Raw genomic sequence first — 15,520 nt, 5'->3', positions numbered from 1 at the left:
AGCCATGAAAGCAATACACCGTACACTGGAATATATTTTCAAGTTTTATGCTGCTATAAAATCTGGTTTTCAACTGAATATGAAGGTGATGGAGGGGGTAATTGAAGACTAATGAAAACATACAAACCAGTTGATTGAATTAAACATGAAATCAAAGCAGAAAGCCAATTTGGGGGATTATTTGATCATCCCTCTTTATGAATTTCTGTGTCTACTTTGAAAACAAGGGATTGCAGGTAGAATGGAGAAACTGCTTATTTTGAAAGTAACCTGACAAAGAATATTTTAATTCTTAATGAATCCACATAAGAACCCCCCCTCAAAGTAGCTAACAGTCAATTATGAGCATTATGGAAAGGAATTTAGATGACTTCTTATTTTAATTGCAATCAACTTGAAGACAATCACTAATAATTAATACACAAATATTTAGATTAGTTGCAAATCATGCTTCTTAACTGAATTCTCTAGATTCTACTTTCTTGAGCACTTTAGAATTTGAAGTTTTATTTTAATGCATGAAGTCCAGGAGAATAAATTCTGGGTTCCATAATTTTCATGTGACCATTAGTTGCGTCAACCCATTCCCCATTTACCTAGGTCATCTTTAAGGTCAATGTCAGCATTGGTAGGATTGATAATGGCCTCCACCTCAAAGCCGGCTAAATTACTGATTTCACTGTGAATAAGGTTCAGCTGAAAAGAAAAGCATGAGGTGGGAAATAACAGGACAGCTGGGAAATCGGAGAAGCTGCAGAAAAGTAAGCTTTGCAACACAGATGGAGATAGCATCACTGCAAATAAATATGCAAAATAAAGTGCAGGTCATAAAAGGGGTTATTGGTCCAACAAAGAATCAATTTCAAACACAAGACTCAAACATTGTTCTGTATATGGAAAGGAAGTCAATGTTCTTGTTAATGAGCTCTGCTCTTATACAGTGTATGTTTTATGTTCAGAATTGTTTGAAATTCCTGACATGATAAAGGATAAACTATTCCCCTTTGAACTCCTGGCTCAAAGATACTCTCACGACTTCTTATGCATCAATTTGAGCGAGGAATTCTTTAGACAGGCCAAGACTTTTAACAGAGTACATGGTGGTTTTAATGGGTCTCCCCTTCTCTGCTTAATCCATTAAGTGTGAAGATGTTTTGGAGAAAACGGGCATTTATTTCCAATGACACTGCCAATCTTAAAAAGAAGGCATGTTTCCTTTTCAGTCACAGAAGCAGACATCATGATCTGCACCTTAGTAGCTTAAATTTTCATTTGTCCAGGACTGCAGTATATTGGTAGAAGGGTTGGTGAAATAGCATCACTAAGTAAATATAAGGCTCTGTCTGTATATTTGCAGTGTTTGTGGTGCATGCTTGTGCTGCAATCCAGTGGAATAGTTTTAGGGAGGCTACTTTTTCTTTTAGTTAAATATTTTTCTGAAAATAAACCGCCTGCAGCCTGTGAACTATACCCGCACAGGGCTGTCTTTTAGACATCCCCACAGCCATCAGTATTAGGAGGATTTATCATTGGTATGTATCAGGGTGATGGAAATCAATTAGCACAGGCATCGGGAGATAAACCTCACATTTATATCTCAAGTTCTTTAAAAATGAAACTATCAAGTGGAATCTCAGGCAATACAGTTTTAATGTCTAGCACCGTATTTTCAGCAAGGTATATAAATCATAAATCATGCTCAAATAAGAAATATACACCTTGTGCCACAACTGTGGTTCTTCGAGATGTGAGTCCCTATGGGTGCTCCACTGCCGATGCACAATGTGCCTCTTGAGCCTTGACTGGACATTTTCCATTAGCAAGGGCCATTCGGCCACCACATGAGCTTGATACAACCTTGTGCTGCGCACCGCAGAGTGTGCGGGTGAACCGCCGTTGGTTCCTTCTCTATCTGAATGCCCAACAAAGGACAATCCAATGTTGAAGGGAAGGTGGGTCAATAGCGGAACACCCAGAGGCGGACACATCTCAAAGAACCACAGCTACTGCAAAAGGTAACCTCTTCTTTTTCTTAGAGTAGCATCTCTATGGTTGCTCCACTTCAGGTGATTCCCAAGCAGCATCACCACAGAGAGGAGGGAGCTTCGGAATTGAGTCGAAGATTTAAGACAGTACAGCAGAACCAAAAACCACATCAGATCTGATGATGTTGACCAAAACAGTGTTTAGAAAAAGTAGGCACTGAGGCCCACGTAGCAGCTCTGCATATTTCAGACACTGGAATGTTGTTGACTAGAGTTGCTGAAGTTGCCTGAACTGATAAAGTGTGCTGTTCTCCACTGGGGAGGTAGAGCACCAGCTTCATCGCAGCAAGTGACAATACACACAGAGATCCAGCCTCTGTATAGATATCATGGACCCTTTGGGCCTGTCTGTGATGGAGACAAACAGTCTAGGTGATTCCTAAAATTATTTGGTCCAATCTAGGTAAAAGGCCAATGCCTGCCTCACATCTAAAGAATGAAAGGAGGTCTCCTGCCGAGTTTTATGCAGTTTTGGGGAAAATACCGGTACATGAATAGATCAGTGAAGATGTGAATTGACAACACTGTAGGTGAGAATTTTGGGTGCAGCCATAAAGAGACCCGGTCCTTGAAAAATACCATAAATGGAGGGGCTGCCAGCCAGGCAACAATCTCCCCAATCCTGCTAGCCAATGTGATAGTTACTAGAAAGGCTGTCTTCATAAATGAAGCAAGGAGCAGGCTGCCATAGGTTCAAATGTAGGTCGCATGAGGTATCCAAGTACCAGGTTGAGATCCCAAGTAGGAGAAGGATCCTTAACCTGGGGGCAGAGGTTCCCTAAACCCTTAATAAATCTTGAGGACATACGGTGAGCAAATATGGAAAACCCCTCTAGTGGGTGATGAAATGCTGATATCACAGTGATATGAACCCTAATAGAGCCAGTTGATAACACTGATTGCTTGAAAGCCAGCAGGTAATCCAAGATGGCTGACAGCGAAGAGAATTCAGACACAAGATGGTGATGGTAACATTAGTGGTTGAATCTTTTCCATTTCTGAAAGGAACTAATTCGAGTTGACTCCCTTCTAATGTTTAGTCATACTTGTTCTCCCATCGAGCAGGTGGATTCTAATTCTGTGAACCATCTAGAAGCCATGCTCAGAGGTGGAGAACCCCTAGGTTTGGGTGAAGCATGTGACCTGCATCCTGGGAGACCAGATGAGAGATGGTAAGAAGCTTGAACGCCAGTTGGACACATGGGTGAAACAGGGAAGGATACCAAGCCTGTCTCAACCAGGTCAGTACTATAAGGATAGTCCTGTCTTTGTCCTGTCTAATCCTGTTAATCACTCTTTGTATTAGTGGTGTTGGAGAACAGGCCCTTCATACAGGGAAGGAGAAAAGCAGCCCCCAAAGCGTGGTGACCCAGGCCTCCTTTGGAGCAGAATGGGATAATTCTTGGTTTTGAATGTGGCTTCCACCTCTGGAAGTCTCTATCTTTGGAATACCCCATGAAGGATTTGAGTACAATGCTCATTCTTAGTCCTGGGAGAAGCACATGCTGAGCATATCAACTGTGATATTCTGGGCTTCAGGAAGCTAAAAGGCTGAGATCTGAATCTGATGGGTTATACACCAGTTCCACAACTTGATAGCTTTGGTGAGCATGGAAGGAGATCTTACTCCTCCTTGTTTGTTGACGCAGAACATTCAAGCCACATTGCCCGTCACGATCCTGATTGATTTGCCCCGCTGAGTGGCAGCAACTGAAGGCAGGCGTTCCTGACTGTTTTGAGTTCCAACAGGTTGATAGAGGGACCGGTTTCCTTAGGTGATCATCTGCCCTGAGTTGTGAGGGTTTGGAGGTGTGCTCCCCACCCTAAAGTGATGTGTCTGTCACAGTTACTGTTGGAGCTGGGTGGATGAAAGGGATGGCTGTACAGACATGGAGCTGATTTTTCTACCAGTCTAGAGAGTTCTTCATTTGGAGGGGAATCATGACCTGTTTGTCCAAGCTGTCTCTGGTTGAGTAATAGATCCTTCAGAAGCAGCCCTGAAAGCAGCAAAAGGTGAAATCTTGTTACCAAGGTGAAAGCTGACAACTGTAAACAGTTCCTTACTGTGGATCAGGGATTTCCTTGAATTGTCACGACCAGATTTGCCAAGGTTATGAATCTGCCCATGGAAAGGAAGGTTCTGGGTGCTAATGAGTCGAAGTATACCCCTATAAATTGCATTATCTGTACCAGAGCAAAGATAAAAGTTTTTTTTTGTTTGTTTTTTACATTCAGCTGGAGACCCAAGTCCTGGAAGAGACCATGAGCTGCCTGGGTGGAGGTCAGCACTGCTTTGTAAAATTGGCCCTTGAGTAAAATTGGCCCAGCTGTTGAGATACAGGACAACTAAAATCGACTCTTGCCAAAGGAAAGCAGCTACTACCACTAGAACCTTTGAGAACACTCTTGTAGTTCTCGGGAACAGAGGGCAAAGGGAAGTACCTAGTATTGAAAATGCTCCTGGCCCACAGTAAAACATGTGTATTTCTTGTGAATGGGTGAATCACTATATGAAAATAGGTGTCCTGTAGGCTGAGGGCTGAAAACCAATCTCCTGCCTCTAGAGAAGGAATTATAGCTGCCAGAGTCACCATCCTTAACTTCTGAGACTTCACAAATTTGTTCAGCCATCTTAGATCTAAGATCGGTCTCCACCCTTCATCCCTGAGCATAAGAAAATACTTCCAGTAAAAACTTTTCCACCTGTGAGGGGATGGGACTGGTGCTATCGCTCCTAAATGAAGGAGAGAATGCACTTCTTGATTCAGTATAGTCTCATTAGACGGATCGTGAAGATGGACGGGGAAGGGAAAGACAAAGTGGTCGGAATAGCCAAATGTTATAACCTTCAGGGCCCACTTGTCTGTTGTAGTACGCTGACAAGCCTGTTGGAAGTGAGAAAGGCAGTCTCCAAAAGTGGGAAGGTTAGTGAAGTTTGCAGCTTGCCTGCTAGAGGTGAGGGAGAATTAAATCCTTGACTGATCTGTCAAAATTGTTGTGATGACTGGGTATTCAGTGAAGGAGGGTGAGGAGCTCTCTTCCTCTGGAATCTTTCTCAATTTCTAGTGGGTTCGGCAGTCCAGTGAAATCCAGACAACTGGCCCAAGCATGATCTCTGAGCAGTTAGAGACCTAAAAAAAAATCTCTTCTTCTTAGTGGTTTATATATCCAAAGACTTCAACATGGCCCTGGAGTCCTTCAGTGTGTGTCAGGACTCATTTGTAATCCCCAAAAGCAATGGGACGTCCTCAAAAGTATTCTGATCCTCTCTCGGGAACCTTGATAGCTGGAGCCATGACACCCTGAGCCCTGTGGAGATGGATCTGGCGACAGTGTCTGTGGCATCTAAGGACCTTTGGAGAGAGGTTCTGGCTAATAACTGACCCTCCCTGATAATGGCCTGAAAGTGTTCTCTATGCTCACATAGAAGATGTTCAATAAAGGCAGCAAACTTCTTGTAATTCATGAAGTCATACTTGGCCATGATCACCAGACAGTTTGAGATCTGAAATTGGAGGTGTAAGCAGATGAGTAAGCCTTTCAACCAAAAAAGATCTAACCTCTTCTAGTCCTTATTGTAAGTAATGTACAGTAATGCAGTTTGCCCCTCCAATTTACAACATCCACTACCAGGGAAACAGGTGAGGGAACAAAAATTCTCAGTCCCCAGGAGGAACATAATATTTCTTATCCACCTATTTGCAAGTTGCAGGGATGGTGACAAGAGTTTGCCACATAGTCTTCATTGGATGGAGGAGCACTCCATCACCAGGTAGTGCAACCCGTCTGGGTGCTGCCAACTGCAAAATGTCCAGGAGCCTGTGTTGTGAGTCTTTAACCTCCTCAAGAGGTATCTGAAGGGTGTCAGACACCCTTTTCATGAGGTCCTGGAACTGACGAAAATCACTGGCCATCAATGGTAGTGGAGGCATGATTGCCTTTTCCAGAGACAAGGCTGAAACAGGAGTTGAGGCCTCCATATCCACCTTAGTCTCCTATTGTTCAAAGGTCTCCTTGTGTTGTGGGCATGGTATAGGAGACCCCATCCTCTCAGTGCAATGAAGCTGGAGGCTTGGCAAACTATTGCCAATATGCGCCCAAAGATCCCAGTATGGCCATTCGGGGTGGGGGACATCTAGAAGAGGGGATTACACTCAGGACTGATCCCACCATTCTTGTTGTGGTTGAGGATCCTTGTCAAAGTACGGGTTCCTGCATGGAAACAGAGCAGAACCCTGCACTGATAAAGAGGAGACTGACTGAATGTCTCTGTCATTCTCCTCAATGTTCTCCAGGGGGCGGGGGCAGGAGAAAAAAGAGAATCTGGTGGTACCAGGAACAATGATAATCTGGAGACCGGGATCTTGGTACCGAGAGTTGTTTGGCACCCATAAACAGTGGGGACTCCAGCTCATCTAAAACTGACAAGTACCTGGAGTAATGGAATTCCTGCAGTACCGAGTGAGTCGGTATCAATGCAACAGTTGAAGTGGACAGTACCGTTGATCTGGAGCATGTAGGTGCTGGGCCTGAAGGTGTCTGGCGCTTTGATTTTCCTGGTCCTTATGGTCCAAGTGAGAAGGCACTGATGGTAAACCTGACGTAGATGAAGCCATTCTAGAGGAGTATTTCCTGGGCCTCCCTGTCCTTCACAGACAGTACTGGGGGCCTGCTGGAGCAATGCCTCCCTGAAGCGCTCTGGGATCTTCCAGTCCCACCAGAAGCAGAGGAAGAGTCCTTTGCCACAATGGTACCGAGCCAAGAGGGCAAGGTCCCTGACACCATAATGTGACTGGGAGATCAGGGCCTTTTGGCAGCTGACTCCTTCTGGTAGGAGACAGAGCTCCTCTTCGGGGAGACTGGGCTGAGGCCAAAGGGGTGCTAGATCTGTCCAGACACAGATGTATGGGAGGCGGCGGGAGGGGTCTTCTGACCTGACTCAGAAGCAGGTCGAAGGGAGTGTTCCATCCTCCATTTGGTCTCCCGATTCTTCTATGCTAAATTTGAAAGGTTGGCGAAAGTTACCCTTTTGGGAGATATGGGACTCTCCAAAGCAATGGATACACTTCGAGTGGCTGTCACTGACCAGGAGAGCCTCCTGGCAAGAGGCAGCATTTGAAACCTGGTGAGCCAGGCATGCCCAGCCAGGCCAAATAGGCTCCCCGGAAAAAGGGTGAAAAAACCCAAACCCCTCACTACTATCTAATTAATTCTACACTAACTAGAAACACTGAACTAACTAAAACAACTGTAGAACATGCTGAGCTTATAAAAGGTTTGTCTCAGGCCGAGGTGGTAGAGAAGGGGCTGAGGGTGGTTTGCCCACGCAACTCTACAAACCCTTGGTGTGCAGCACAAGGTAGTATAGAGTGAATGCACAGACCAATCGGATACTGCTAATGGAAAATCTCCAATCAAGGGCTCGAGAGGCACATGCACACCTGAAGTAGAGCACCCTAGGTATACTACTCAAAGAAGAATTAAGGTTACAATACCATACCAGTAAGAACATATTTGTAAAAAAGTGCTCAGTGACACACTATTAGTGCAGTTTGTTCACTTCTGAGCGCAAGTTTGGGAGTCTCTAATCTATATCACAAACTACTCTGTAGTCTGGGACAATTGAACATGGAATGTCAGACTCTGCTCTTGACATACCCACCCTGGTACAGCAAGAGTCTAGTGAAGACAGCACTTGGACAAAACTGTGTGGAGAAGTTTAAAACTGTGCTTAGCTACACTGTTCCCTAGTTGTAGCCAGTGTTGTGAAGTCTTTGATATCATAAGCACCAAACTAACTCAAATGTTTTAAAAATAGGATTCAATAATGTGTTTACTTGTAATCTCCCTAATCCCTTTTATAGAGCACAACAGTGAGAATAAGCAGATATATACACATTATAATTATGCCTATAGATGTGATTAGCATGGTGCTATCCATGCACCTAAAGTGTCTTTTTCAGTGTCTGACTATGCAAGTACAGAAGGCCACTCAAGTAAGTATATGAGCTAATGCTAAATTTCTATCAAATATTTAGAGATAAAAAAATGAAAGACAAATTTTTCATTCACTCAGGTAAGCCCTGATCTAAAGCCCACTGCAGTCAATGGAAAGATTCCTTTTGAATTCAATGGGCTTTGGATCAGACCTATGAAGTATAACATTTCAGTGTAATCAAGTATATTGAGACCCTGAGATTACTTCCACTGATTGCTAAATTTGGTCTGTTGTATTTCAATCCACGTTAATTTTAACTGTACATCTCCTTCCTGCGTGTGAGTTAATTTACTGAGAGAGAATATAAATGTGTCGATACACTGGACAACTGGTTTTGTGTAATGTATGATCTAGATGCTAGTAAAGTCAACAGGTCATTCCTAGAGATATGCAAAATTTATAATTTTTGCTGTGGAGTTTCCAACAAAAATTGTCACCATTTCATTTCATGTGATTATGCACACAAACAGAAATTTTGCTTTTAAAAACTTGCCAATGCATAACTGTTTGCATAATTTTAACCTGTAAGCAATCGTCACTCAAAAAAATGGGCCCATTTTAGTTCCAAAAATTAGCAAACTTGAACATTTGTGCAAATATGGGCCCATTTTTTATTTTGTAATGAAATGTGGAAAAGTTTGACTTTCAAATAGAATTTGAACCCAGTAATATTTCACACATCTCGTTACTGACTTTTCACATAATCCAGTTTGAGTCTTGAGTCTGACTACAAGCAACTGCTGTTTTTTCTTTTTAAATCAAACCAAACCAATACTGAAAAAAAACTTTGTGTGCACTGAAATAAAAAGCTGACCATATTGGATTTAAATTGTAATAGAGGCCTGAACATATTTATTTGTTTCATTTTAAAGTTAACTCTTTTTGTTCCCTAGTTCCCAGATTTCTGTGGGTTTTCCCCTCATTTTTATTAACTCAAGACCATTTTGGTTTTTCAGTTTTGGGGTTCCCTTGGTATTCATGCATTTACGTTAGTTATTATTGTATGTCCCAATTTAACTATAAAAAATCCACCTACAAAAGACCCGTCATCCATAGTCTTGTGCTGCCTTTTTACTGTGCAGCAATAAGACACTTTTTGTTGAATTACGCATTTATTGTGCAGTTATGTATCTGTCACATATTTACAATATAAATTGAAAGCTTTCATTGAGAATTAAATCCTGATGACTAATGGCTCGATTTTACTGCCCAATATGCTAGCATGCATCATATTATACAAGTTTGTATATCAGGCAAGAGAAGAGGACTGATCCCTAAAGGACCACATTGTTAAAAAGAGACACAAATTGCACTTGCGTGTACAACACTGGGTAGGCCTCTAATTAGTTAACATTTAAGTGGATGAATTAGTTAAAGCGTACTTAGAAAATGTTAAGTGCCACAGAAGTGCTAAGTATTATTATTTGGCCAACCCTTTCAGTCTTTACTGCAGGCAAAACTACCTTTGAATTCTTTGGTGTTTTGCCTGAGTAAGGACTGAGTAATTATCTAGCAATTTAATTTGCACACAGAAAACTGGGATGCCTATTTCATGCGAAGTTGAAGCCTCTTTGAAAAGCCAGACCCAGATGCTTACCACTAAAGTTTTCCAATCCAGCAACTGGTCAACAATTCCAGAAAAACAAGTGTTGGTGCTAACAGGATTATGAAATTATTATAATATTATATTAAATTAAATTATGTAATTAAATTATAATATTATAATAGGATTATTAAAATATTCTATAAATTAACTAAAGGTGCTTTTAGTTAATTTATAGAATATTTTAATAATCCTCGGTTGCCACAAAGGCATCTTTTGTAGACCGCAACAGTAATTTTAAAATCAACTAGATTATTAGATTAAGGTTTGTAAAACATTAATAACTAGGTATCTACATGTTTTAATAAATGAAGGGGGATTTCCCCCATGGAAAATGGCAGCAACACAATTTCTCAAAACCTCTGAATTTAAGTGAAGCTTAATACGGCTGCTTAAAGATTTTGTTCAAAAAGCAACAATACGTTTTAGAAATGGACTGTACCCAAACCTGCTCTGTGTGCTACAACGTTCTCAGTAATTAAATCTTCGGGGGATATTGCAGTGACAGAAGCCAGTTCTTGCAAGTAAACCCTTTCCTTCCCCCAAAAGTGGAGCCAGGAAAAGTGATTTTTCCCATTAAGGCACCATGGATGACATGGTAGAAAGTATAGGATTACTTCCTTGCTTCCCCTTAAGTCTGCCACAGCCCAGATTTGCAGATCTAGTGAACGTGCTTGTAGAGGCATTCAGGGAGGAGAAGGGTCATTTGAAGGTTATTGATTATAGGTCTATTTTAGGGAAGAGTAGTTATCTTTTGGGCCTGTTATTCTTATTTATTATTTATAGTGCTTGTTCTTATTACAGTGAATAAAATTAATATCTAAGAGGCCGTAACCGTAATCTGTTTGCAATATAAACATTCAAAGCACCACATTTTTGTAAGAGCACCCAGAGCAATGGAAGGTTGCTTGAAAAACTAAAAGAAAAGGAGTACTTGTGGCACGTTAGAGACTAACCAATTTATTTGAGCATAAGCTTTCGTGAGCATCCGATGAAGTGAGCTGTAGCTCACGAAAGCTTATGCTCAAATAAATTGGTTAGTCTCTAACGTGCCACAAGTACTCCTTTTCTTTTTGCGAATACAGACTAACACGGCTGTTACTCTGAAACCTGAAACAAACTAAAAAAATCAATCAATATTTAAGGAAGAATGGTCTCCATCACAAAATGCTTATAAGCATTAGTGCATTAAGCCTGCTATCATCTCTGTGAGGAATATATGCATATATCTCCATTTTACAGATGGGGAAACACATACCAAAAGATGAAATGATTTACAGTATGTCAATGGCACAGTCAGAATTAGAACCCAGGAATCATAACTCTCAGTCCCCTTTACTAACCCCCTGAACCGATTGTCTCCTCTAAGTATGAGGGTAACTGCATTCTGAGAGCTATGAATAATTTAACTTTTGCACAAAATTCCACAATTCTGAAAGAGCAAAGTAGTGCTGAAGAAAGCAAAACCAGGTCCTCCCTCTCCTTCCCAGTAACTTTCCATGACTCTTAACTGCCTTAAAAAAAAAAAAAAAAGGCACTTTCTCCCTCCCCCACACTCTGAAAATACTGTACAGTGGGAATTTCTAAGAATTACAGTGCTCATCACATTGTTGGGCTACATTAGTCATTTAAAATAAATATCTGCTGTGCCAAGAAGACCTAGAAAATTTAATTAATATCATTAGACTCTGATTTAAAAAACAAACATACCCTCCCCCACCCCCAATAACAAAACTTTAGATTCTTTCCGGAAACACAGTATCTGACTTAATGCTTTAGATAAATGTTTTAAATCAAGAAGGTCCTTTTAAACCGCAGTTGCATGTAGAAATGACTTAAAAGCATTTAATTGATTCCAAGATAATGCACTCAAAATTTATAAGTAATTTGTAAAATTTTCAGAATAATGAAAGGAATTGTTTGAAAATTTCAATGGGTCAAGACAAACATCATTAACAATAACAATTAGTTTCCAGTCTGTTAACCTGCTTGCCCTCTTTAGTACAGTAAGTATCTTAGCAACAGACATACTGTAACACCCATGAGCCTTTCTTATTCAACCGAGCCTGTGCAGAATGGGCCTATAACCTAGGAGGCAAAAAGGGTGGTTACCTCCCACTGCATCTGTGGGTGTTGAGGGTGCTCAGCACTTCATCTGAGGTACTCAGCAACCACAGATCAGGCCCAATGTTCTGCCCTTGTTTTTTCTCAATATAGAAAAAAATACACTATGTTGGATCATTAGGAAAATACACTGAGGCATGTTGAGCTGCTGAAAAATAACTTCTGGGGAATGCTTCTGAAAATATTCCTAAACCATGAGCTGACAAAACAAACTAACTATTTTATCCTATGTTCTTATTAAATGCACGCATTCAAAGATATCACCTCTTTATACACTACAATGCAGTGAGATCTTTGCCTTCTAAGCTTTCCATGTTTTCAGGCTTAAAAGGAATCCATGAAAAATCAAATTAGTCCTTAAAAATGTTTTTTCTAGGAAAAATATTACCCCGGTAACAGATTTATTATTTGTCACGTTGCGTAAGGTAAGAATGCTCTCTATTTTTTAACCTAATAAAGATGGAGAGTAGGATTTAGGGAATTCTTAGATTCATTAACGATATGGTATTTTATAACCTTGATTTCTGCACTGAGCGCTCACTGACTATAACAACAGTTCCCAGTATGGGGCAAAAACAGAATATGGCCTTTAATAGCTAGGTGATGTATATCAACATGTATCCTCTCTACATCAGCAGAAGTGCACATTTTACCTGGGTTTTTCTTCATAGGAGGTGTAATTTGCATCATGTTTGCATTTTTCCCCCTTTACGTGTGCTGTTACAAATATGAGACAAGCAAACTCCCACTAATATCAATGTGACCACGATCTGCCTCATCAAATACAGCCACTGGGAAACAGCTCCTTCATACATGATTTGTGTTTACCTTACATAGGCATGATTTTTTAATGTAACTTAGATTTGCACACAAAGTGAAACAGATACTCCCTTTCACTTGCATGGGTAGAGAGGAGCTAAAACCAGTAGCACTGGGCAGGAGAATCTAAGATGTAGCAATGAGCAGTTCTGTCTAGGAGTTAAAGCTGCTCAGAGGGAGAAAGGAGCATGGCTGCATGGACACCGAATGACAATACACCCCTCAGGGAGCCGTGTTCCACGTGAATAAGGAACCAGTTGTCTAGAGTTCTATGGTGTTGCTAGGTTGCACTCTTTCACCAACATAAGATTAGAAATCCCTCACTGTTAAGGGGACAAAGGAAGGTAAACTCTGCAAGGTAAACCTATTATATTTGTGATTCATATAAAAGAAAAACTAGGACTCAGAGCTGCTTATTATTAATTATTTGTATTATTGTTATCACTTAAAAGACCTGTCTGGATCAAGACCCCACTGTGATAGTTGCTCTACAAACAGCAAACAAAACCTGTCCCTGCCCCAAAGAGCTTTCTCTCATTGAAATGGATAGCAAAATCCTGGCTACGTGGCCATCAGGGTCAGGTCTGTGATACCATGACATTAATTCCTATTTTGAACAAAAAGAATGCCAAATCAATTCCAAAAGCCTTAATTTGGTTGCTCCGTAAAGAGAATATTGAGTTTATAAACTTTGGATTTTAACTAATCAAAGTGTCTTAAAATTTGAATATTTTCAGAAAGATTCCAGGGGAAGCAGCCAATCTCTCCCCTTCAAATGACAATCTGACCGCAAGTGTAAACTGCATGTAAAATACAGAAACCCTTTGCAGAAAATAAAATAAAGTTATTTGCATGCATAATGAACTTAGCAGACAAGCTGTGCAACAATAAATGGAGTACAGTCTCGATATGAAATGAAAATGAGTTAAAGGAGACATTCCATGATGGGACAAAAATGGTTCGTCACTTTCAATTTACAATACAATGATTTAGCCACTGAATGATAAAAGAAAGATGCAGTATTACTTCAAAATAGCATATCACATAAGTTAAAGGCTGGTTTCAAGAAAAAAGAGACCAGGTTCATTTCTTGAATTAACAATGTCTCTTTAAAGTGCTATTTTAGCATTAAAACCCTAACACACCCAACTCTCAAAATATGCTCACAGGGTAAATACAACTGTTGATAAATGGCTTTTTGTAAAAGCGTCATTCGTTCTTGTATGGTATTAGTTTTTGTAAAAAAAAAAAGATCTATTAGAAATAAATATTTTAAATAGCTTTTGATAGAAGCCAGCAAATCATTTATATTGGCAATAGAGCAGGCTGTCCTTTTGTAAAACCATTTTGTCCTCAGCAAAATGTCATCACTGGGAGAAGCTTAGCTGTAATAATTATGCCGTCTAATAAAAAATGTGGAAAGTTTCACAGCAAGCAAAATTTCACTGCATCAGAATGTTTGGTTAATTACGCACATGAAGACCCATTTATTAAAAATAAAGTTTTCAAAACCAGTTTCAGGTGATTTCTTTGTTAAAAAAGGCTTATCCAAATCAGCTCTGTAATGCACGTGCAGATGAACTACAAGACTGGGTGAATGCTAGTCAAGCACAGGCCTTTTTGGGGTGTATCTCTTAAGCAAAACTTCAAGATAGGTATTGGCTTATAAAATGCCTAGACATACCTTCTGGCCAAGGAAAAGACTTTTGGTGGACAAGACTGTGAATCCATCTGCAGGAGTTCCTTCTGTTGTACTGTCAGCACTTGCTGATTTGCTGACTTCTCCCTGCTTCTTCTTGTAAAAATATAGTTAATTAGTTAACCAGAGGCTGAGAAATATGGTTCAATAATACTGATAATATGACATGCAATACACGTAGCCATATTTATTATGCTATAAACAACTAATACAAACAATGGTATTGGAGTCTGACCTTTAGTCACATATGTGACTGATTAATGTTAATAAAGGCAGCTACACATACACATCCAGAGGAGAAATGACCTCAATGTTTGGATGTCCGAGGTCCCCTCTTGCCTATGAGACCACACAAATCAGAGAATTCACTCGTCTTCTAAAATTTCCCAAAATATTTTCAACAATTTTTTAAAATTGCAAATGCAAAGGGGCAATGTACCCATTTGCAAGTGGACATTCTTGGCATTCCTAAGAGCCTTCTTCAGACACGAAATCTTGTATCTGTGCATGAAAGTGGTCACTTGCAAATTTCACAACTGTGTTTTTAGGTACCTATTTTAAAATTTGGCTGTTACTGTAAATAATATAAATAAATTATTCCATTATGCTGTATGCCTGATAGAGGTGCTGCAGGCCCTAGCTGAAAAATTCTGTTTTTCAAACCTGGCCCCAGTCATCTTCCATTACTCAGTAAAATTAAAATTAAATTAAATTTATTCCATCCATTTAACTGGATTATTTAAACTACAACAACACAGGTTTGGCCTGTATCAAATTGTTGGATATAAATTAGAATTGTATCATTTTGAAGGGATGTCAGTCATGGCAGTGAAACAACTGCTGTAGCAACTAGCTCAACTGCTGCCAACTGAGAGGTAGGAATATTTTAATTTGAAATAAAATAAAATAATAATAATCGTCATTTAGCATAAATATGTATTGCCTCAATAACATGTCTGTGAATCAAACCTCTACTTGGGACATTAAAGCAAAGCTACTGTTGTGTTATACTCCCCCCAAAAGTATAGGTAACATAGCGTGTGAGTAAACAAATAAGGTGGTGAAGATGCAGGAGTATATTTGTGTTTCTAGGAAGTGTAACCATACTTTACATTATACAAATGTTTCGAAAATTAGATTTTCATGCCTCCTATTTCAATTCCCCTGGAGTTTATTATTAGCCAAATATTAGTATAATAAGCAGACAATGAAGTTTATTGTGTGAAAGAAAA

General features: G+C 40.0%; 1 protein-coding gene across 5 annotated transcripts in view; it reads right to left on the bottom strand.

Annotated features, from left to right (window-relative positions):
- The window catches only part of MACROH2A1 (macroH2A.1 histone), a 71,821-nt gene that overhangs the window by 16,611 nt on the left and 39,690 nt on the right, over nucleotides 1–15,520 (bottom strand). For 2 of the 5 annotated variants that reach the window (XM_048860392.2, XM_048860393.2), the window contains exons 5-6: nucleotides 14,274–14,384; nucleotides 597–696 (exon numbers count right to left, since the gene is read on the bottom strand). In XM_048860392.2, coding sequence (XP_048716349.1) covers nucleotides 597–696; nucleotides 14,274–14,384 — 211 coding nt within the window. The remainder of the gene's footprint in view (nucleotides 1–596; nucleotides 697–14,273; nucleotides 14,385–15,520) is intronic. The other 3 variants (XM_048860394.2, XM_048860395.2, XM_048860396.2) reach the window with 3 other exon arrangements.

Source organism: Caretta caretta, chromosome 8, assembly GCF_965140235.1.
Source record: "Caretta caretta isolate rCarCar2 chromosome 8, rCarCar1.hap1, whole genome shotgun sequence".
Taxonomy (NCBI): domain Eukaryota; kingdom Metazoa; phylum Chordata; order Testudines; family Cheloniidae; genus Caretta; species Caretta caretta.
This window is presented reverse-complemented; position numbering and strand designations above follow the sequence as displayed.